This window comes from Cyanistes caeruleus, chromosome 2 (assembly GCF_971803275.1).
Source record: "Cyanistes caeruleus chromosome 2, bCyaCae1.hap1.1, whole genome shotgun sequence".
Lineage (NCBI taxonomy): Eukaryota > Metazoa > Chordata > Aves > Passeriformes > Paridae > Cyanistes > Cyanistes caeruleus.
Window position 1 is genome coordinate 105,537,496 of NC_141702.1, and position 23,548 is coordinate 105,561,043.

Consider the following 23,548-nt stretch of genomic DNA (forward strand, 5'->3'; position numbering starts at 1 on the left):
TGGGGCATGAATGGGGACAAGACTAGTTGCTTGATGTGAACACTGTGTTCTACTCTTTGCAGGCTTCCTTGCTGTATCCCACTGAAGGGGATAAGAAGAAGGAATCACTGGGACTGCCTTTGATCCCCCCGATACGCAGGGCAGTAAGTCCCGATGTTGGCAGTGCTGCAGGGTCTCTGCAAAGCTCTCTGCAGCTGGATGTGCAAGAGTCCCAGGAGATGAGGTAAGCCAAGGTGTCTGCTGCTCCAGTGTGCTGTTCACCTCACTCTTCCCATCTCGTGAGGTTATTTTGCACAGTCAGCTCTCCCATGTATTTAGGCAAACCTCTGTGTATTCAGCATTTGGCCCTATCTGTGGTGATCCAGACCAATGTCAAACCCAGCACCATATGGCCCAAGAGCAGAGGTGGTGGTGGGGAAGAGGAGGCAGGGCTGAAAAGAGCCTCAAGACAGGTCCTCTTCTGGACCTGGCTGTTGATTCCCTCTGTAATGTTTGTGGTGTCATTTGGGAACTGTATTGCATGGGTCTGGATGCTGCAGATCTTTAAATAATGTGATCCTTCACTGTCAACTTCTGCAGCCACAAGAATATGATTGGACAAATATTGGCAATTGTTGAGATGTCTGCAAATTCCAATGCTCATTGCTTTAAAGTCAGGTGCCATAGTTCATGTGCCAACACTTCTAAAATAATAATTATTTTTTTTTGAAAAATATACTGGCAATCCCCAACACAGAACTAAGTGGGTGTTACAGAAACAACGGCAATGAAAACTAGCTTTGGGAATCAATTACTTCATAGATGTAACTGTCAGATTCTGGAGATCATTGTGTGCTGCCAACTGTTTGAAAGAAAAGGGATCCCAAAGGAAACATAAGGTGCAAATTCTCTGTGCCTGGATCCCCACTATGAAATGAGATACCAGAGGTGTTATGGGGTATAGATGCATAATCCAAAGATCAAAGAAGAAAAGTTGCTAGAGAAGAGTTATAGGACTATACCTGATGGAAAGATACTGGCTTGGAGAAGTGTGAGAAAATGTAGCTGTCAAGCTTATCAGAGTGGTAGCAATAAAAAAGGAGTCACAGAAGTATCACTCACGTTGAAAATCTTCTGTAGGGCTTTTAAAGTGCAGTCTGAATATCCTGTCCATAGCAGCTGTGTGTGAAAAAGCCTTTTTCTTCTTGAAAGAGTAAGGAGGTGTAATATCATTCTCAGGAGACAGCAGTGCTCTGACCACATGGAGCACGAGACTGTCACCAGTGTAAGGCACAAACAGGCAAAGTCAAGCTTTGCAGCAGTACAAAAGCAGCTGCCCTCCATAGAGACTCGTGTCTCAGCTCAGCAGCTCTTGCTGCTTCAGATGGGCTGTAGGAGCCACTTGGCTCCAAAAGGAGAGACAGCAGAACTGGGGGGTTAGGATGCAAGTTGAAGAATGACTGCTGTGTTTCAGACAGAGCTTGGCCAGCTCTGTCTGACTCCAGCAACTGAGAGCTTAAGGACAATGAATCAGCTTTGCATCTTGTTTAGTTTCTGTGTTGCATTTCCTCCTTCATCAGAGTGACCATGCTAAGAAGGTTTGCTTCCTTTCATGCTTCACACATTCCCTCCCTTCTCTTTCTTCCTCCTCATCTGTTCTTTTGTCTTCCATTTTCTCAAGGTCCACACCCAGTAACAGAAGCGAAGATGACGACTCAGAAGAAGGAGGTTGGTACAGGGCATGTCTGTCCTCAAATGACCTTAAGAATTTTGACATAGAAGTGATATTTTGAAAGCTTGGTTTAAAAATAATTCTTTTCAGAAATTCTTTAAATTGTTTTCAATTGCTTGATGGGCTCAGTGGACACCTGAAGAGCCCAGTCACTGGGAGTGTGCTGTGGTGGTGCAGTGAAAATTCCTCCAGTGTGAAGTGCTGAGTGGCTGGAGCTGGAGTGGTACCTTGGGGCCCTGGAAATGCAGTGCAGGAAACGGAAACATTCCTCTCCATCCAGCACTTGCCCTTCATCTCCCTGCAGCATTTCCAGTGTCACAGTTAGTAGTAAAAAAGCAGGCATTTATCATGAAATGGGAAATGTTCCCAGTCCTTCTTCCTTTCTTGCCTTTGAAGGAGAAAACCTTTCCTTGGGGCACTTTCTGAGCTGAACCCTTTGGGATATGAAGGGGATGCTTGGACATTGTCTTGTTCTGCACTGGGAGAAATAGGGAAACCTCCTTTGCAGGAAAGTCCCTGTGAAATTTGCAATTAAGGAGCAGGAGGTTTCTATACACAATCCCTGTTTTATGAGACCTCTGCAATCTGGAATCTGTCTTGCCTGTTGCCCAGCATGGTGTTTTTGAAGGCTTGAAATCTGCCAGAGATTTACACCAACCTTTCCTTCCATTCCCAGGCCTCCCACTGAGCCAAGCCAAGGGGACAGATCATCCCACCAGTCCTGGTCATATGAGTGACGAAGACCTGAGGGACAGCTCTGGAAAGGTAAAGGTTAAAGACAGGGATGAGCAGACTTCCTTTCCTTATTGCTTGGCCCCAAATGTCACTGATCATCATAATCTCCTACTCCTGGGGGATGGGGATTCTCCTGGGAATATATTTGACAGTTAAAGAGCAATTGTGTGGCTTCTACCAGTGGTGAAAAGGTGACTGATTTGGAGATGGTGCTAAGGTCATGCCAGAAGCATTCTTTAGGTGCCAAGGTCATTTTAGAGAAGTTCTGAATGGCAGAGCAAGCTGCAGACTTGTGAATGTGTGCAAATTGCACCCTCAGGAGCAGAGAAGCAAAGATTGTAATGTTAAGCGTAAGCAAGGCTGAAAAATAAAATGAGAGTTTGATTTTTCATGGTAACCTTTCTGGCTGTATCTCACAGCCCTCTCTTTTTCACTTTTTCTGCTCATTAATATCAATATTTCTGGAAATTGTTTTCACGTGAGTCCTTTGCTTGAGGTCCTTCAGAGACCTTTAGAGCTGAGCTCTTCAGAAGCCAGGAAGTGAGAAACAGCTGCCATTCCTGGCCCTGAGTGTTAAGCAAGAGCAATTACCCCTCCTTGCTGCGTATTTATTGCACATGGTTTTTATTCTGCTGCCATGGCCTGTAGGAACTGAACTGCCTGCTCTCTGGTCATGTGAGCTCTTCACCTGTCTTGGAGCACTCGTATGACTTTGGTGCTTCAAGCAGGGCTTCCTGTCATAGGTTGCAGTTGGAGCAGTGTAAGGTTGTGGCCCTAAAGTCTTCCACCTCCTTGTGTGTAATTGCCAAGATGAGGGTAGAAGACATTCTTCTGAAACACTTGGAATGAATATGGAGCTGCATTAAAGACTGTGGCACTCTATGGACCCTGTGCTCCTGATGAGATGTTGTGTCTGGTTTGGGTGTCTCTGCTTACATTTGTGATGTATTTCCTTTGCAACTAGATCCGTCCTGCATTGTGCAAGTTGGCTCAAAAGAACTTAGAGCGGAAGAAAATGGAGCTGTTGGAGAAAGAGCTCAAGAGAAGGAGACAAACAGAAACATCCTTGCAGCTGCCTCCACAGACAGCTGACCCTGAGGATGCAGAAGAAGCAAGTAAGTGCAGACTGCACCTGTGGTCCTTTTTGACCGCTTGCTTGCCCTTTGCACGGTGCTGCAGTCAGGCTGTTCTGCTTGCATCTGAGTGGAAGCTTGAAGAGGAGTTCTTCCCCCTCCCCCACAAAAAATACAGAGGCATGTATGGCCTCACTGACTCAGTAAGAGAATATCAGCTTCCCACCTTCATCTCCAAAGTCTTTCAGAGTAGAGAATTTTGTTTTGCAAAGTTGACTGGGGCTTCAGACTCTCTCCTGGAGAGCAGCCTGCAGGGAAGGGGAGTCCAGAAGAAGGCTTCTCAGCCATGGTGGAACTGAGAGGAAACAAAATTCAATTCCTTCTAATGAAAACACCAGAGATCCTTCTCCTGCCACAGCCTGCTGAGGAGCTGGCACTGTAGAGCTGTGCTGAAGCCCTGAGCCAGTGCTTCTGTTGTAGCCCCAGGAGCAAGCAGCGTTCCTGATTGAATCCTGGCTGAGGGGCTCTGACTGCAGTGCTGTGTGTGCTGCCCCCAGGGTGGCAGCAGGGACCTTAGGAGGCAGCACTCAGCCCGAGGGCATCACTCAAGGCTATCTGCACTTTCATTTGGTAACTTCCCCAGCCAGAAACAGGAAAACAAAAGCAAAGCAATACTGTGTTTTCCTTCTTTCTTAGGGGAAGCATCACTGCAATTTGGTTTTAAACTAGAAGAGGGTAGATTCAGATTAGATTCTAGGGGGAATGTTTTTATAATGAAGGGGATGAAGCACTGGAAGGGTTGGCTCAGAGAAGCTGCTGTTGTTGATCCATTCTTGAAGGTGTTCAAAGCCAATTTACATGGGGCTCTGAGGAATCTCATCTAGATGAAGATGTCCCTGCTCACAGGGGTTGGACTAGATGGTGCTTAGAGGTGCCTTCCAAGCCAAACTCTTCTAGGATTCCTTGATACTGTGATCACAGTCCCATGTTAGCATGCCACTGTTATACTTGAAGTTCTTTGGGATAACAAAGAGCTGTTACCCAAGTCCAGCAAGTTTTCTGGCCCTTTCCATCGTCACCCTGTGCAGCAGCCTCCACTTACAAGCTCCTCTTTGGTCTCCCCACAGGCTTTAGCCTACCGCCTGTCGATGGCACAGCTTCCAGTGTGCGGAGAAAATACCCTGGTAGTGCCTTGAAGGAGAAGGTCTTGAGGAAGCAGAACAACATGCCCTCACTGCCCAATATGCCCATCATCCATGGGATTGGCAGCTTCCCACGCAACTCCTCAGGTAAGCCTGCTCTGAGGCAGCTTTTTCCCACACGGGTTTTTCCTTGCCCAAGGGGCACAAACTGCCACCTGCCTCACCCAGCACAGCTGGGATCTTGGGTCCATAGCCTGTCCTGAGAATGAACAGCAAATGTACTTCTGAGTTAGTCCAGCTCTGCAGTAGTGGAGCAGTTGGTTCTTAGAGATCCATTGGGAAGTTGAGCTGAATAAAGTAGTGGTAAAGGCCTAAGCTCTGGCTTTTGCTCCTCCTGATAATCCAAACCACAGCACTGGTGCAAGAGGCAGCTGTAACTGCAGGGATGAGTTGTGGGGCAGTGTGCCAGGGTGTGCTCACTGGGCACCTACGAGTACCACCACGATCAGTTGTCCACTCACCATCTCATCCCTCTGCCTGTGCTGCTGTCCGGCTCTGCAGACAGCTTTCCTGCTATCCCAGCAAGGGCTGTCTCTGCATGGCAGTCAGCAGCTTGGTGCAGTCGTGCTGCTGCTCCCAGAAGTGCCCAGTGGCTCCTCACTGCTGCCATCCCACAGCCTGCAGTGCCAAGAGGGAACAAGCAGTGCCTCCTGTGTCACCCCAGCCAAATACAGTGGCCGTATGTAGCAGGTGACAGCCAGGAGGGGCTGCCTGGTGCTCCCAGGCTGTTTGCTGCCTGCAGTAAATACCCAGCAGATAGTCCCTAGTGGCTCTTGTCTCTCCCTTGTGGGTAGAGTGCCTATGCTAGCATTGCAGGTAGGGTGAGATAAGAAGAAAGGAGCTAGGAATGATACTTGGAATGCTCCTTTCTAGAGGTGCTACTTCCATGTTGAGAATTGACCAGAACTAGCCTGACGTGGCTCTCCATTCATAGTGAACCTAGATGTGTATGTCCACACACTTCTGCAGTGACATCACTGATGTCAGTGTCTGGGGTACATCAGTGACATCCACATTAGCCCCTGTCTGAATATTTTTGATGTTATGGTATACTTTGTGAGAACAGGCAAGGTAGCACAGAAAATCTGCAGAGTCTAGAGAAGTTCATCTAGATTCTGTTCAGTGTTGATAGTCCATCATTGTAGACAGCTCTGATGTTTTCATCTACACATTAGGAAATGAGCTATTGAGAGCATGACATGAAATTTTGGTTGCACAGTGCTTTTGATGACAATTGGGTTTCATAAGACATGCATTTATCATCTGATTTTTCTCATACATTTACATTTTTTTCCATACCAAAACATCGAATTAAGGCAAAGCCTGGACACCTGATTATCAAGAGCATGTGTCTGGCAACAATTTGCTGCTGTATTTGCATATTTTTATCCTCAGTTTGCATTTGGAATGCTGTCTAGACTGGAAATGGCATTTTTCCACAAATGAAGGCTTAGGCACTGCTGAGTTCACAAACACATCCATTTGATGACAAAGAAATTTCACTTCAGCATCTTTGAAATACAGCCAGTGTGTCCCTCTGAAAGGGCAAAGACTCATGATGCTTGGAAAGAACAAAATCCATAAAGTACTCCCTGGGCAACAGTAGGCTACAATGTATGTGCAGTCAGCTGCCTGCTGTCTAGAAGATTTGAAGGCAATGGGAAGAGAGGCGCTGTCAGGAGTGAAGGGTCAGGTATCGCTGCTCCCTGGTAGCTGCTCCGTGGGGATTCAGCCGGGCCCAGCAGGGCTGGGTTGTTCAGGCTGGGCTTGGTGCTGTGGCGAGGCAGCTGCAGGTCTTTCCTCAGGGAGTTGCAGAGTGCCTCTGTCGTCGGGGCTGGGGGAAATCAGGGCGCTGAGACAAGAGAGGCAGCTGAGGGGTTCCCTCCTGGGCTAGCAAGTCCTGCTGGTGGGCGCTGTCTGGCAGGCAGTGGGAGCTCTGCGGCCTCAGGAAGCTGCCGCTGCCTGTGGTAGCTGTGGCACTTGGCAGCTGCGCTGTGTGGGCAGCTGTCAGCTTTAGCCTGGAGCTGTGCCCAGCTGGGGGGGCTGGGAGAAAGCAAGCAGCCCAAGGAGCCAGGCAGCAGGGAAGTGTCTGTCCCAGTGCCACTTTGTCCCACACGGAAGCCTGGCTGGGAGATGGGGCTGCAGGCCGCTCCATGGCGGGGTGCCTTGCCCAGGGCTGCAGCGCTCATGGCTGACCCTCTCCTCACAGTGACCTCGCAGACGGCCTCTGGTGCCAAGCGTCGAGAGGAGCCGCTGCGTGGGAACTGGCAGAAGGACACAGCCACTTGTGACCCACAGCAGGCCTTGCTCAAGACACTGTCCTTGCTGGGCAGCGATGACTGGTAAGAAAGGCCCCGTTCACTCTGTCTCCCTCTTAGCGTTAAGGTAGCTCAGAAGTGGATCTTGCTAGTGCCTCTGAGCCCCGACAGCCCAGAGGGCCAAGTGGCACCAGTGAAACCACTGCAGAGCCATGAGAGGATAAAGATTTGACAGCAGCCTTTTCTTGGCCTTGGTCTGCAGCAGTGCTCCAGCTGCAGCAGGTCCCTGCTGTTTGCTCGCTTTGCCTGCTGCTCCATGGAGCTGCAGAGGAAATCTTGAGGGAAGAGAGAAAGCTGTGGGACACGATGATTTGCTGGCTGAAGGATGTGGAAGCAGGATGGCTGCACTTTTGAGTGTAGAGATTTGGGTGCCTTGGAGCACTGGTCCAGTGGGAGTGAGTAAGATTTCTTCTCTCTGGCCCCACTGCTGACAGCAATGGCAGGTGACAGGGTCTCCCTGGGACCTCCTGCTGTGAATGCCAGAAGCAGCTCCAGGGAGTTCCTCTTCCTGAGAAATGGCCTGACTTGTGCTTTCAAGTCCCTCAGCCTGTCATTACCTCTGAAGGTCTCATGGCAGAAGAGAAGGAAAAAGAAATATAATCCTCTAGGAATCTTGCACTTTTGGAATTTAACTTTTTCCTTCAAATTTTACTTCTCACTGCATCATATTGGCCTGAGATACTTGGTTATAACTCACATCATGTCCCAGAATTTGACACAGACCGAAGGAGGCCCAGAGGTGGTAACCTGACGGATGTTGGGAGGTATTGGTTGTCTTTTTGATGTCTGGGTTAGCATCCACTCACTGGTGGATGCTTCATTCACACGGAGATAAGGACTCCACTCAAACTGGTATAAACATGAAAAATCTGCCACAATGCATCTCCTTGTGCAGTCACTTTTGCTTTGCCCTTTCTCTTCTGCTTTCTCTTCCCCATTTCTCCTTGGTGCCCTGTGAGGTGCAGAGATCCTCTGGAGGTGTGGGGGGGTCTGGGTGACACTCAGGGGTTCCTGTGGGATCAATCACAAGCCCTGCGCTGCAGCCCTGATGCCTCACAAACCTGCCTGTAGCTGAGGGCCTGCACAAAGCAGGTGCTGGGAGATGGAGTTGTTTGCACCCTTTTAAATAACATGTTGCTGTTGTGGGGGTTGTTTTAGGTAGCGGGCTTTGCCAGAGTTTTAGCTGTTCTTGCCCAGTTGTGCAATCTTCTGGGACATCCTGCTGCTTTTTTGGGCAAGGAGGAAAAGAAGTGGCGTGGATGAGAGACAGGCCTGGATTGCAGAGTGGAAAGTCAGCTCCAGAGTGCCAGTGCAGTCTCTTACTGCTGAACTGCCTGCTGGGGCTGGTAAAGAAGGAAAAAGCCCCAGTAACAGCCCCATAGGACTGTGTCTCAGGGGCAGGAACAGGGAGGTGACAGGAAACAGCAGCTTGGTTTGGTCTCACAGCTTCTAAGAAGCAGTGAAACACGGATTTCATGGGCCAGAGGTTTCAGAAAGGCTGTCTTGTAAAATGGCCACAAATGAAGACTCTGAAACTCCACTCTTTGCCTCTTGGATTTGTGTGTGCTTTTGACAGCCACAGAATCCTGTGGCCACGAGTTCCTGAAGTGCTCCTTGAAAAGCACCTCCCACTGAGGTCCCACTGAGCTGCCAGCCTGGTCATTTCAGAGGGTGCTGCCTAGTTCTTGGGTGGAGAGAAAAACCAATCTTTTTGGGACTTGCCTTTCAGGGAGCTGAAGGAGAAGGCGCTCTCCAGCATCGGACAGCTGGCTGGGTCCCATTCAGAAGTCGTGCTTTGTAGACTTCGTGAAGTTTGCCTGGCAGTTACCAGTGAGGTGAGAACATTCTTCTGAATTGTCCCCCGTACCTCATACATGGTGTGTAGAGCAGATATGTGCATGTTCATGTCCATGTGTGCTCAGGGATTGCCTTCATTTCTGTTTCTAGACCTTGTATTTCTAATGTCTCTCAGCTAGGATCAGTGTGTGCATGTAGCTGTATTTCCTGGTAGGTTGGCTGTCTGACACTCATCTTTGAGTGAGGTGTCATTGTAACGCAAGGTGCAAATGCACAAACTGAGACATTAATTATGTTATTTTCGAGTCCTAATCTCTGCCTGAGCTGTAATTCAACACTGCCAATTAGTCTGTAGACTTGAGCCTGTGCTTTCCATTTCTTAGCTAAGTCCTTCAACTAATAGTGTTGCTTTTTTGAACAGGAGCACATGATTCTTTTGTCTTTATGACTTGTGCCTTATTGTTTGCTAGCAGCGCTTGTTTAATTTGTTTATTTCCGAATAAATGGGCCTAAAATCAAAGGGGGACATGATAGAAGAGTTAATTGAAATGATTTGTTTTTAGGCCTGCTGTCAGCAGGTCTGAGGCCAGAAACTGGTGCCAGACTAAGTGCCTTTGTGTGCCTATGCTCTCCTGCTCTTATTGTGCTTTCATCTTGCCCTGGACACAGTGGGACGTGTTGTCATTTCCAGGGACTGTTGTCTAAGGCCACTGGTTTTCTTTTCAAGGTGATTCTTATGTTTCTCTCATCACTTCCCCAGGTGACCAACCTCCGCTCCAAGGTGTCCTGTGCTGCAATCGTCACTCTTGGAGAGCTCTTTGCAGCCTTGAAGAAGGACATGGACTCCGAGGTGGATGAGATTGCTCAGGTCCTGCTCCCAGTGGTTTGGAATTCCCCAGAGTTTCTGGAGAAAGCAGCCAATCAGACCCTGGGGATCATGGTGGAGAACGTGACTCCTGCACGAGCACTGGCTGCTCTCATGGACAGGGGAGCCAAGTAGGTTCTTCTTCTTCTAGTGATCTTCTTCACCTTCTAGTGTGTGCGTGGGGGAAGGGATGAGAGACAGAATGGGAATGGTGGGAGGGAAGGCTCCTGCATCCTGCATCTTCTGTGAAGTCAGGGACTTCATTCCCCCATCAACCTCACTTCTTTCCTCTTGTCACCTGTTTCTGCCTTCCTGCAGCCTATAAGTTCACAGAATCACAGAGCTGTAGAATATGGGGAGTTGGAAGGGGCCCATCAGGAGCATCGAGGTCAGCTCCTGGCCTTGCACAGAACACCCCAAGGATCACACCAAGTGCCTGAGATTGTTGTTAAAATGCTTCTTCAACTCTGTCAGGCTTGGTGCTGTGACCACTGCCCTGGGGAGCCTGTTCCAGTGCTCAACCACCCTCTGGGTGAAAACCCTTTTCCTCATATCCAACCTAAACCTCCTCTGACTCAGCTTCCTGCTGCTTCCTGGAATTCTCCCAGCCTGTCAGAGCTTCCCAGAACTGGTGAATGGTGGGGAAGTGAAAGTGCCTGCAAAGGCTAAGGATAGAGCCTTGTGCTTTTGTGGGAAGAGGGACAATTGAAGTTGTAGCCGTGAGCGCTCTTTGATATTTCACAGCGCTAAGCACAGAGGCCCTGGGACAAACCATGCCTCCTCATTATGCCATTAGCTTGAGAAAGAAGGAGGGGACTTGCTGGGGCATGGAGCACATGGAAGAAAATGTGCTGGGTGGGGCACAGACAGCACAGCAGGTGCAGCTCCTGCCAAAAGGATTCTTGTAGGACTGTCCTGGCCGTAGAGCTTTACTTTCTGTTCAGACTGATGTTTCATGTTAGCTTTGAGATGATGAATCACTTTACAGGCACCTTCACAGGCCGAATGCCATGGGACAGCTGAAGCAAATGCTGCCTTAAGTGTTGGTGCTGGGCCTGATAGTTCCCAAGAGACAGTCTCTAGAACAGAACAACCTGGCTGAACTGCCTGACACCCCTTCCTCAGCTTTGGAATAGGGTAAAACATTCAGATGTATCCCTTGCCAAGCCTCACAGAAGGAACAGGCAGCATTGCTGGATATTCTGCAACCTCACGCCCCAAATCATGGGGCATTTTCCCTGCATTTGTTTTTCACAGGAGGTCTCTAGAATTGAGGGTAAATGGGAGGAAAGAGCCTCAGTCCTGCTTCTGCTGCTTTGTGTAGTGGGTGCCTCTGATGGGTCAGCATGAGTTGTCATTAATTTCTAAATTATTCATATGTAATCTATTTTTTAATCTTTCTAAGAGTAAATTTTGGGAAAGAAATTGAGTATCAGATAATGCAGGGAGACTGAATTCCTCCCTCTTCCTTGCAGACACTCCTTCTGTGCAATGCTAACTTTGTCTTTATCTGAGGACAGAACCTCCTACAGGTGTCTAAAGTTGCAGGGAGAACCCAGGCCTCCTTTGCCCAGCAAGGACAGGGAGCATTCTCTGGCCAAGGCCTGTGCTGCTGTGCCTCCTTCTCCCTGTGTCCCAGTGTTTGCTCTCTTCTTCCCAGGAGCCGCTACGTCCAGGTGCGGAAGTGTGCGGCCGAACTCCTCCTGTCCTTGATGGGGAAAATTGGAGTCACGAAGATCGCAGGCACACCCAGGGCTGAGACCCTGGCGCAGGTGGCAGGGAAGCTTGCTCAGGACTGTCACAAGGACACAAGGTAATGATCTTCATTTCACCTCCTAAAACAGGAAATCTGTTTGGTGTCAGGCTTTAAAAGGGAAACCCACAAAATTGTAGAAACTACAGGAAATAATATGTTACCTCTCCATGTGGATAAGGGGCATAGAATCACGGAATACGCTGAGTTGGAAGGGACTCATCAGGGTCATCAGGTCCAGCTCCTGGCCATGTGCAGGACACCCCAAGAGACACTCCATGTGCCCAAGAGCATTGTCCAAACCCTTCCTGAGCTCTGTCAGCCTTGGTATTGTGACCAGTGCTCTGGGTTCCCCAGGGAAATGACTGTACTGGGTAACCTGAGGTTGTCCAGCAAGAAGGAGCATTGCCAGCTTCCTGTGACTTGAAGGATTCTTGACTGAGATCAAAAGAGCTCAGATTAGCCAGACTAACAGTTTTGTTTGGCCTTAGGTGCACCACACAAAGCCAAAGCGTTGCCTACTTTTCATCACTGAAGGATCCCAAATATATATTTCTCATTAACTTAAGATTTTCCTAGAAATACTTCAAGGGTCTTTAGCCAATGTATTCAGTCTTTCTAAACCTATTCTGAAGAAATCTATAATGCTGTTATCTGTGGCGAAATTACCTCCAAATTTGTTCTTGAAGAGCACTGTGGTTTCCTAGTGGCAAAATCAACCCAAACCACCAAAATCCCCTTACTTTGATAATTGAATTCTTTTGCATTGATGATTAAATTCCCATTAATAGCTGCCAAGTACCCAGGAGCAACGAGCTGCCCCTGTCCATACATATGGTATAGAATAATCAATAGGAAGCATGAGGTGTTTTGTCCTGGCTTCCCTGCCTGTTAAAGGAAGGCAAATTATTGTGCAGTGGTAGCAAGACACTGTTAATGGGCTCTGACAACCAAGTAGATGTGTTTTGATTGTTCACTGGGATCCATTGATCCCACAGAAGCACACACACAGTTTCAGAATCAAATGGTATTTTCTGTTGCCCCACGTTCTCCTCTTGCCTCTTGTGTTCAGCTGACAGCACTGTGCAGCGACAAGTGGAGGTAAATGTCTCTCTTTGCTGAGTAGGTAATGCCTTCTTATGCAAGGATTGCACCTGATGAGTTTAAGGTATCAGCCTCTTCTGTTAACACTCTTCCTATGTTTGTTCACTTTTCTTTCTTTCCCTTCCTTTGTTCCATAGGCACTATGGACAGGAGATGGTGAAGATGATGCTAAGTCACCCAAAATTTAAAAGGCTTTTGGAGCAATCTGTTTCTACCCGTGACCTGGAAGATATTCTGACAAGAATTAAGAAGAAAGTAAGTGCTTGGCAGGAGAAATGTCTCCTTTGTGCAAGGATTGCCAATGCTTATATGAGATCAAATATACCTAATCAGTCTTTATCTCATTCTCCTGAATCACTTTGCTCCTGGGAGTGAGCAGTTAATCCTCAGCTTGTTCATCTGCAGACTACAAAGGGACTGATATTCTTAGGGAAAAAGTGGGGTTTTGAATATTTTGAATATCACAAAGGGGAAAGTGGAAGAGGAGAAAAAGAGTTTTCATTTAAGTGTAACCCCTCACCATGATCTCCCTACTGTGCCCCCAGTAAAGGAATTAAGTAAGAATAGTGCTTCTGAAGATAATATAGTCTATGCAAAAGACACTGGACGTAGTAGTGCCTTGAAAATTTCCAAATATACAAGAAAATTTCCAAATATGCAAAAAATGTACATGTCAATCTGGATTACTGCAATTCCTGTCTGTCTGCTGGGAATACTGTCCTGCTGCCAAGCCCTGTGGAGCTGGAATTCAGCAGCATCGAGTGGAAAACCATCTGTTTGTTTGTGGGTTTTTTTTATTCTTCTTATCTACATTATAGAAGGGAGCGTGATGTTGTAGAGGAACAGGGAGAGCGAGTGTTGAATCAACTTCCAACACAATGGGCCAGCTCCCAGAGAGTCCAAATTTTTCTGCTGCTTCCTTAAACAACACTCATTGCCTACCAGTGTGCATTATTCCCATTTCTGCTCAAGACTAATGAAATTGGGATTTTAGAGTGCTGCTCAGTATGGCAGCACCCATAACCTATCTTGGGCTATTGAGAACAAAGAGTTGGCATCACTGAATCTCTGGTCTGTTGCCTTCTGTAAGCTAGGAAATGTCTCCCTAAGCCTTGGTAGCCGTGATCCTGAGGTTCCAACTTGTGTTTTAAACAGGGAGTTTCCTATTGCATTTTCTAAAGAGTCATGGGGTTTCTTTATGTCTTTGTAGGAGATGGAAAGCCAGAAGGGTGAAGGCCCATCTGTCAAGATGCCGGTGAAGAAGAGCAGCGATTCCTCGAAGAAGCCCCAGGCCACATTGCCTTCTAGTAAACGGTACTGAGCACTTTTGTTAGATGGGACAAAGCATGTGACAAGCTTTACATGTCCTTCCTCAGGAAAATCTTTCTGGGGAAGATGACCCGTGCCAGAGATGGTTTCCATTCCCTACAAATGCTCCATGATAAAAATTGGCTACTTCTGCATTACACTGAACACAGCTTCTCTGGAGAGGTTTCCACAGAAATTGGGCAACAAAAAGACACCCATTGGTTGTGGCTCAGACGATGCAGTGCACTGGCAAGGGCAGTGTTGTGGAGGCATGGAGAGGGCTGTGTCTCTGCTGCCGGACTTGGGACAAGTAAATTCAATCAGGGTTGGTTGTTTTCATCAGAGAGGAGTCTTTTTCAGATTGGTGTTTTGATGAGAAGTCCCAGTCAGGAAACAAGATGCCATTCCCCAAACAAGCAGCTCCCATGCAAGTTGTTGGGCCTGGCTGATTCATGGCTTTCTTACTCTCAAACTGTACCAAGTTTGAGTAGTAAGTATCAAGGCAATTCCTAAGCGACATTGGTCAACAGGTGTCTCAATGTGGATGTTTTGTTATGATATTCCTGTCCTTCACACTGTTTGCTTGATGGACTGCATGTTTGGTTTATTTCCCCCTGTGCTGCAGTCCAAATTTAAGACAGCAATTTGGTCCTTGCTGTCCTTTCTGCCAGGGGCAGAGCTACTTGTACCTGTTCTCCTGTGATAACAGAGGAGAGTTCTTTAGCTCTGTCATGCTCAGTGGTGGCAGAAGAGTGAGCACATGCCTCAGTAGCATAGCTAGGAACTTCAAATGGTCAGGGAAGAGACAGGTTGATGCAGGAGAATTGTTCCCTGTGGGTTTGTTAAGCTGTGGATCCTGTCTCTGGGGAAGCAAACATAAAGTTAGCATAGTGCTGGGATGTCTGCCTTCTCTTTTTATCTCTGTTACTGATTTCCTGGATCCTTCAGATATGCCCCTGTTCATCTGTTCAGAGGCATCTGAGCTACTGTTACAGATTGTCATGCCTGCTGTAGAGACACTTCTCCAGAGTGATGAGTTTCCTTACTATAAGACACACATGTCCCCTATGAGGAGGCATTTAAACTTGCAAGTTTAAATTCTCTTTCCCCACAAAGCAATGAGACCTTTGTGCCTGGGAAGCCATCTGAAGGTAGATCAGATACATCTCATCCTTGGTTTTCCTGAGTGAGCACTGGTGAGAATGTTACTCGCAGATTGTCTCCTGTAATGATTGTCATGAGGTCCATGTTGTTTTTCAGAGCCTCATGATTTTCTAGCTGGAAATCACATCATTAGGGATGCTCCTCGAGATGTTTTGCTCTCCATTAACTGAAGGTATTATCACCACCAAGTTCTAATTTGGTTTTATTTTCCAGGGTGAAGTCTACCTCTGAGGGACGCCTCCTCCACCGTGCAAAAGCCCAGGTCACGTTACCTCCATCTGTGGAAGAAACGGAGCCGCTCCAGAAGCTTTACGATCTCCTGGAAGCCAAGGGGTTTCAGACACGGCTGGAAGGACTGGCATTCCTTCTCGAGCTGTGCAAAACTCGCCCCCAGCTCATCTCCACTAACATTGTCCAAGTATGTAGGGTATCTTCATTGTTCCTTTCCTTTAGCTCCTTCCCCAAGCCTGGAGCAGTGAAGTTCATTCTGTGTGTCTTGGCACTACATCCTGGCAGTTTGGGCCAGGCTGGTCCCTCTTACACAGACAAATTTCATTCAGATCCAGGCTTCAGAACAAGTTCTTTCAGTCCAGCTGTATTTGTTGGGCAGGTGCCTATTGATGCTGTTCATCAAATGATGACAGAGTTTGCTGTTGCTGTAGCTTCTGCTCTCTCCTACTCCCAGCTGGGTTAAGTGAAGGGAATAGCAGCACTGAAAGCATGGCAGTTATTCTCTAAATAAAACATGGGTTTGGATGGAGAAGAGAAGTATCAGGCTGGGTTGGATTAAACCCAGATTGTTTTATAGGACACTTCTGTAAACTTCATCTTGTCTTGCACAGGCACGCGTCTGGCTACTCATTTCCATTCCCTATTCCTCTTGGGAAAGATGGTGCTCAACCTTCTTGGGGGGTCCTGTTCTTCTCTCTGGAAAAGGAGGAAAATAAATAAGAACAGACCTGTGCCTTCCCCTCCCAGAAGCTGCTTTTTCCCTTTCTCCAGTAAATGGTGCCTGATAATGTGGCTGTCAAGGGACTGAACCTGCTCTAATAAGAGCTGTACAGCACATTAAAGTTCAGAAGCCTACATGTTAGTTAGACAAATGGTGTGGTTCCTGGAAGAGTTGATTAGAGCCCTGCACTTCTCCAGACACAGAGATAGAGACAGACTAAAGAAAACATAGATCTCCTCCAGCCATAGTTTTGCATTATCAAAATTGCCCTCAGTACTTGAGGCAAGTGTACAGAAAAATGAGCTCTGTAAATATCTGGTTCCATACTTCTAAAGCAAAGGTCATCTTTTTCAATTAATAAATGAATTAATTTAATTAATTTAAATATTTACAGGTGGAGGGAAACACCATAGGAATTATTCTGTCCCCACCCAAACCGCTTCAAAATAGATGAAAATCTTTCAACCAGCATGAGGTTGTGCAACCACTGCAGTGAGTGGTCCCCAGGAAAACAGTGAAATTGTGCAAGCAAGTGCTGACCTGTCCAAAAGGATCAGATTCATCTTTTACATTGCTGAGTGCACATGTCCACATCCCCTCTTCAAACAAGGACATTGTAATCCAGCTGTCATTTTGTTTGTTTTCTCCACAGATTTTTGATTATGTTGTCCTGAGAATATCTGACAGCCACAAGAGAGTGAAGCAGAAAGCGCTGGATGTGCTGGCAGAAATCATTGGCATCCTGGAAAATGCCTTGAGCCCGGTGATCATCCATTTGGTTGAAGGAATTACAAACAACTTGAATTCGAAGGATCCCGGGGTTCATTCTGCAGCTGTGAAAGCTCTGGAAGAATCCATTTCTCATTTAGGTAAGGCTGACCCCTGACATGGACTCTCCTCAGCTGTGTCTCTGCCTCTCCCACACAAGAGAATGCTGAGAGCCCTGACAGCTCTTGTTGTCTGTGGAACGCTGCAGCTGACATCCACCAGAAGCTGTGGAGCTGCAGTCCTTACACACCAGTGCCCCAACAGGCTTGAATGTGCATCAGTATTTCTCAAAGGTCCCAGGAGCCCTTGGCTCTGTGCTGCTTGTCTGAAGAGGAAGTCCTGGACTACAGCTTTGCTAGAATTCAGAGCCAAGGGGGTTTTGGAGTTTGCTTGGGCCCCATTTGACTTCCCAAGTGAATAGCTTTGCTGTTGGCATGAAGGGACACAGGCCCATCAGAGTTTCTGCAGAGCAGCCTCCTGGAAGAATCTACATTTATAGGCATTAGCTGCCCATTTCCCACCTTCCTTCTTTGGCTTCTTTTTTCAAAGGAGAACTTTTGTTTCAGCAGCTTCATTTCCTTATAAGAAACAGGTAGAAATCCAGCTGTCAATGATGCCTTGTTCCACATGTTGTTTTGCATGGTGCAAGATGGCTGTAGCAAATAGCTACCTAGGCAAGGGCTGCTGCAAATTCCTTTGCCACACAGATTTATGTCAGCTCTGAAAATGCCGCACTGGGGAATATGCATGAGAAATGAAGTGCTAGAAAGGCAGGTCTTCCAGGGGAGTTTCCACTTTCTCCACCTCAGCTGCTCTGTGAGCTCATGAACTGCCTGACTCAGTGCCTTTCTCTGTTCCAAGTATGGGGGGCACATTTTTGCTCTGGGATGCAAACCCTTTTCACTGCTTACATGTGATTGAACTCTTGAAGTCCCTGATGGGAAATGTTTAACGTAGCTCCTGGTACGGCAGACAACTTTGGATCTACAATTGTGCAAGGAGAGTTTTTCTCTTGTAATTAAAAACCCTCCCTAGGAGGCTGGAAGGAAAGAAGAAATGGATCCAAGAATCAGCAGAAATTGACTTTATTATATAAAATGGGCTTGACCCTGCCCTTTCCCACCCCACTGTCCTTTCTCCTATGACCTCCGAAGAGTGAGCAGAAACGTGTGTTTCTCTTGTAGATAAAGTATCACTGATGAAAGAGTTTGGCCACAGATGGAGTCAACTGAGTGGCCAAGCTCTGCTGGACATCACAGAGCGTATCACAGGTATGGCCAACCCTTCTAAGCCAAGAGGTCTTCCAAGGAAGAATGTTCAGGAAATGCCTGTGAATAGACAGTAGAGTAGCTGCTCCAAATCAGGACCTGCTGAGCTTGTCCCTCCTGCCCAACACCCATGGCAGGTGTATTGGGCAGGTTTTCCTGGCTGCTGCCGTGGTGTGCAGCATCTGAGACGGGGGCAGTGCTCGGCCTCGTGGCTGAGCTCTCACTGGGGCATCTCAGAAGCCACCTTCAGGAAAGGGAAGGGCTAAAAATACCCTAGCTGGCTCCTCTCTTGGAAGTTCAAGGGCATCTGTGACCCTTGAGGGATGTGGTGGCAAATGCTGTTTCAGGGGATCAGTTTGTTTTGTCCTCACAGAATCCTTGTTTTGCTCTTGGAAGGTTTTGAGGCTGAACCCTGCAGGGCCTGGGGCTCTCAGCTTAGGTCAAAACTCAACATACATATTAGAGGCACAGATTTAGTGCAAGGGTAGCCTTTGTGGGCAGAGGGGCAGAAGCAGAGTGCTGAGGCTCCCTGCCTGTGCTGTCAAAGTGGCATTGGGCTGAGCATTTCAGGGAGTGCAAACAGTGTCTTCCTATGTCAGCGCTGTCCAAAATGCTACAAATGAAGCTGCTAATTGATTCCTCAGAGGAGCTTGCTATGGCAGCAACAGACAAGAAATGGAAACATGATCATCTCAATATATAGTGGAGAAGCTGATTTATGGCCTTGCTTTAACTGGGGCTAAATCCACCACTAATTCTGCCAGCATCTTTAAATGCAAGGTTTAATACACTTTGTATCTTCATTGTGAATCTCAAAAGGGCATGTTCAGCGATTGGGAATGTCAAAGGCGTGTTAAAGAGCAGTTGAATAAAGTAGATCTCCAGGAAGAGGGAGTTTAGTTTTGCAGTTATTTTGATCTCTTTTTCAAATGAAGGAATTAAACATAAATTAGGGCTACTTTAGAAAGAGCAGAAGCGCTCTCTGAGATTTAGTAGGAACACACAGCTCTTTCTCTTCTCAACGTCCATACTGACCAATGTCTTTAATTGCATTTAAACTCAAGTGAACTCCCGTTTTTAAATGGATACCATAACCCTTTTCCCACTTAGAAGCATTGGTTTTGGGTACTTCCAGGAGCTGTTGAAATGTTGATAACTGCTGGTGAATTAACAGCATAGAGAAAATGAAGTGTCTTCCACCACAGAGTAATAAATGGCTCCTACACAACATTTTGCCTGTTTAGAAAATGAGAATGGTCTCCAGACCATTTCAGCTTTTGACCTCTCAGCTAAATCTGCTGTGCACGGAGCCTGTTGATACTCAGTTTTCTTCTGTGTTTCATATAGTTCAGTTCAGAAAACGAGCAGAGAGGATGCTTCAGGCACAATGTGAGGAAACACTCATGTTTTGGTTAAATTGTAGTCCCCTGGGTAACAGTTTTCTCTCTCTCTTTCCCCATTTCAGTGTGCATTGTAAGGAAAAATGCCATTAACATTGGGAGGGGAAATGCCATTAAAACGTGGAGATGCTCAGATGCCATGGCAATGGGGTCTGGGTCATTATCTAAGATACCCTGGGGTTTGGAACAGCTGTTTGTTGGAAGCCACAAAAGCATTCTGCCAATGACACCAGCCAGTCACTGATGTTTCTACTCCAAGTGTCAAGCAGCACCCACCTCTGGTAGGCTGGAGTTTTGAAGTGTGGTCTAGTACTGCCCTTTGCTGTGTGCCACTAAGCAAAGGGAAGAGCCCGATTAGACTTCTGGCACTTGACATCAAAGGTCACAAAAATGGAATCATCCTTTTTATTAGGAATCCCACATTTGCCTCTCTGCGGTGCATGTCCAGATTTTCAGTGTGGGTTTAGACAACTTCTCCATGGAAATAAAAGGCAATTTGTCATATTCAGGCATTATCCCTGCAGAAACAGATCATGAAATGGTTTAATAAAAATACAAAGTCTGCCACAGCTACAAGGCCCTGCTGGGAGAAATTAATCCTGGGGGGTTGCTGGTTCTGTTTCCGGGAGGATCAGCTGCTTTGCCCATTTCTGGCTCAAGAGGTTCTGTGTGCTCTTTCTCTGATCTTAGCCAGAGGCAAAACTTAGAAATAGATCCTTGTTTGCATTCAGGTTGGTGGTTAAGAAGCTTGTGTCTCTCTCCCGGCAGTGCTTGTGGAATGGGTTTATCCCAGGAGCCCTGAAGTCGTCCAGCGCTACGCCCTGCCCGTGCTCTGGTCCTTCCTGGGGAACAAGGCGCTGCCCGTGCGAAGCGCCAATGTCCGCACTGTGGTCACCAAGCTTGCCTCTGCCCTCTACAAGGTGATGGGCACCAAGCTGAGGAAGTGTGCTGCCAGCCAGCCTCCACATGTGCGGCAAAACCTCTCCAGCATCTTGGGCTGGTGAGGGCCTGATGCTCTCCTGGTAGATGACGAAGAGCTGACTTCAACACCTCTGGATGTGACATTTTTGCTGTGCCAACAACGACAAAGTACTGAGGAAGGGTTTGCATCCGCCTCCGCTCTTTCCACTGCCCTTCCTTGTCAAGGCATGGGGGGCCTGAAACAACTCCAGATTGAGGACAAGACGAAGGCTGAGCAGGGCTCAGCCTCACACACAGGTGAGGGGGGAGCTGGGCTGCTCTCTGGCAGGAGGAAGGGTCTTGTGCCAGCCTAGGGAGCCTGAGCTCATCCCCAGGGAACAGTTCTGCCCTGCGTGTGCCCCCTGCATTGAGCTGTGCTGCTGCCAGCGCCCCGTGCAGCTGTAGGGCTGCTCAGCTGTGAGGCAGGGACAGGAGCAGGAGGCTGCATGTGCAGCTGAGCCATGGCTGCAAAGCCCAGGGCTCTGGGCTCCCTGCTGTCCCAGGCCAGCCCAGAGGCCAGGCTGTTCCTGTGGTAGCTCTGTGCAAGTGGGGCAGGGTGTCCCCTGGCCTGCCTCAAGTGGCTGCAGGCAGGAGCAGGTTTCCTTGTGCAGCTATTTAGAAGTTTGCAGGAATCTGTCCCATGATACATGGAGCTCCAGATGCTTTAGGTTTGCACTGCATTCTCTGTTACACTTTGTGTTTCCATTTTGCAGACCTAATAGGCTCCTCTCTTGCCAAGAAATTTTCTGTGCTTACTTCATGTGTGCCCACAAAGTCCTCGCCTCCCGTCCAGAAGAGCCCTCTTTCCTCGGAGCTCAGGAAGAACCTTCTGCCTCTCCGAAGATTGATTGAAGACTACGTTTAATGGCTTAGGCTTTAGAGTTAGGGATGTAGGATATAGTATAGGGATAGTAGTATAGTATAGGGATATAGTATAGTAGGGATGAAGTGTTCTGATATTTTAATGTACATTTGAGGATACATTTTGATTGTAGTTTTTAAATTGTGATGACATATTTTAATTCTTTATATATATTTTTGTAGATACAGTGGGTTTTTTTTAATGTTATGTAAGTTAAATTTTTAAAAAAACAAGCATAGAATGTGAGACTAGGACCTGCTAGGTTAGAGGAGATGTGCTGAGGTTATCAGAGTACAGCTCACTTGATGTCCCAGTGACTCACCACGTCCTTTCCTCGCTGGGCCTCTCACCTTTGAGACTGGCTCTGAGAGCAATGGGGGGTAGAAGAAGCACGCAGCTTGTGTTGAAAGAAAACTCACCCCCCCTGCCTCCTGCTCCTGGATTGTGCTCTCTGCAGCACGGAGAGACAGCGGGACAGAGCTTCTCTTTGGCTTTTAGTTAGTTTCAGTTAGATGAGGCAGAGGAGTTCCCTGGACCTTTTTTTCTTTTTCTCCTGGATCTGTACAAATCTGCTTTGGACTGAAAAACTCCTAGACAAACCCCAGGAGCTCAAGCCCTTGGCCCACCGGGGCCTGGGCCTCAGCACTATCCATCACCAAAAGGACTGAGAAGAACCTGAGCAATCCGAACTACACCACATGGAAAAGGACTTTTCTTCCTGGATTCGCCATCCCATCGAACAACGAGACGTTTTATTGTTTAATATTATTCAATTTCTGTTAAATAAACATCTTTTTCCACTTCTCTCCAAGGAAATTATTTTTCCCAGACCGGTTGCGGGGAGGGGTCATTTGAATTTTTTTCCCTGGGGAAACCCCCATTTGGAGTTTTTCTCACAAATTTGCCCTAAACTAGGACAGGGGACAATAGACCCAAAAGATCCTGTATAGTCAAAAGTTTTCTACCTACATGTATTCTGTGCTCACAAAAGGCCTGAGCAAAGAAACAAAGAGAAGTGTGCCCAAATCCCAAAGCTTTGCCCCTTTGCAAGCTCACACCGATCTGGCTCAGAGGTGTCTTCAATCACAATTTCATAGGTAAGAAGAGCATGTGGGAAAAGATGCACTGCTTTGGAAAAGTCATCTGTATGTATATTTATCCAGGACAGCAGTTCAGCAGTGTTGTTTGCTACTTGTTTGCAGAAGGATGAGTGGATGTGAGGCAAACAACCAGTGATGAGGGTTCCTCAAATCTGTACTCCTGGGTGCCATTCAGCCCAGAGCTATGGGATAATCCCAAAGTGCATCTCACACACGTTCTGCCTCCAAGAAAAGCTTGGCCTTACTTCCTAGAGTCAAAGAAATAGAAGAGTAATAAAATGGGCAATTAAACTTGTCACTTTAGAATGACTCTCCTGCTTTTCAGTGTCAACCGAGATTGTACCTAATGCTCCCACAGCTTGTTACAAACAAGTGTTTGAGATTGCTTAAAAGTTTTCCAGCAAGGTTATTGGTAAAAACCAGATTGAATATGAAACAATAGCTCAACAAAATTCATTGGCAACATTCACACTCTTACTTACAAATCAGTTAAGGCACAACAAGGAAAAAAGCAACCAACAAAATGCAGTCAATGAAACCAGAAATGAACCAAGAACTATCTTTGTGTGTGTGTTTAGGTGTGTTTGACAAAGGAACATAAAGGACAAGGATAAAAAGGAATATGGCTTAAAAGCTTAACAGCACTCAAGCTTAACAGTAGTTAAACTGCAGCCTCCAGGAGTGGGGGTATCGGCCCAGGATCCATTGCTGATGGGCGATCCTGCGAGTGCAGCAAGCGTGAGAGCTCGCTGGCTCTGAGAGGCCCCACTCCGAGGGCGGTTGCTGCTGGCAGCCCCTGTGGTCCAGGAGAGCTCCAAGGGCCTCCTTTGGACCGCTGTTCATGGGCCACAAGAGAGTGGGCCTCAGTCATAAAATGCTTCATCGTGGCCGCACTTTGGGTCAGCACCCGGCCTTTGAAAGTGTGAGAAGAAGGATGTTATGCCATGCAGGCAAGAAAAGTAATTTCCAAGGCTGTTCATAGAAAACCCCAGGAGCTCGTTAGACAGCACAAGTTCCTGGTGGCGCTCAGTGTTTCTGATAAGCTCAAGAGGAGCTGAGCCCAGGGGCTGTTCAGCAAGGCCAAGGACTAACCAGCGTTTCTCAGGTCACAGTGTGGCCTGACAAGGCTGGGGGGATTCACCACCACAATCTGAAGCATGAAGTTTTGATGTAGGCTAAAAAGCTGTGGCCCAGTGGAAGTGGGCTGT

At 47.4% G+C, this 23,548-nt stretch overlaps 2 protein-coding genes across 2 annotated transcripts in view; one reads left to right on the plus strand and one right to left on the minus strand.

Moving 5' to 3' along the window:
* LOC147655082 (uncharacterized) overlaps positions 1-22,044 on the plus strand; it is a 262,971-nt gene extending 240,927 nt beyond the window's left edge. The window contains exons 33-48 of the mRNA XM_086878879.1: positions 63-223; positions 1,661-1,707; positions 2,388-2,476; positions 3,411-3,561; positions 4,647-4,808; positions 6,931-7,063; positions 8,769-8,874; positions 9,597-9,832; positions 11,362-11,514; positions 12,696-12,813; positions 13,769-13,872; positions 15,244-15,448; positions 16,635-16,851; positions 17,935-18,021; positions 20,187-20,636; positions 21,092-22,044. Of these exons, the coding sequence (XP_086735005.1) occupies positions 63-223; positions 1,661-1,707; positions 2,388-2,476; positions 3,411-3,561; positions 4,647-4,808; positions 6,931-7,063; positions 8,769-8,874; positions 9,597-9,832; positions 11,362-11,514; positions 12,696-12,813; positions 13,769-13,872; positions 15,244-15,448; positions 16,635-16,851; positions 17,935-18,021; positions 20,187-20,422 (2,205 nt within the window). The 3' untranslated portion in view covers positions 20,423-20,636; positions 21,092-22,044. The remainder of the gene's footprint in view (positions 1-62; positions 224-1,660; positions 1,708-2,387; positions 2,477-3,410; positions 3,562-4,646; positions 4,809-6,930; positions 7,064-8,768; positions 8,875-9,596; positions 9,833-11,361; positions 11,515-12,695; positions 12,814-13,768; positions 13,873-15,243; positions 15,449-16,634; positions 16,852-17,934; positions 18,022-20,186; positions 20,637-21,091) is intronic.
* LOC111943938 (TOG array regulator of axonemal microtubules protein 2-like) overlaps positions 1-23,548 on the minus strand; it is a 243,991-nt gene that overhangs the window by 169,036 nt on the left and 51,407 nt on the right. The window lies entirely within an intron of this gene.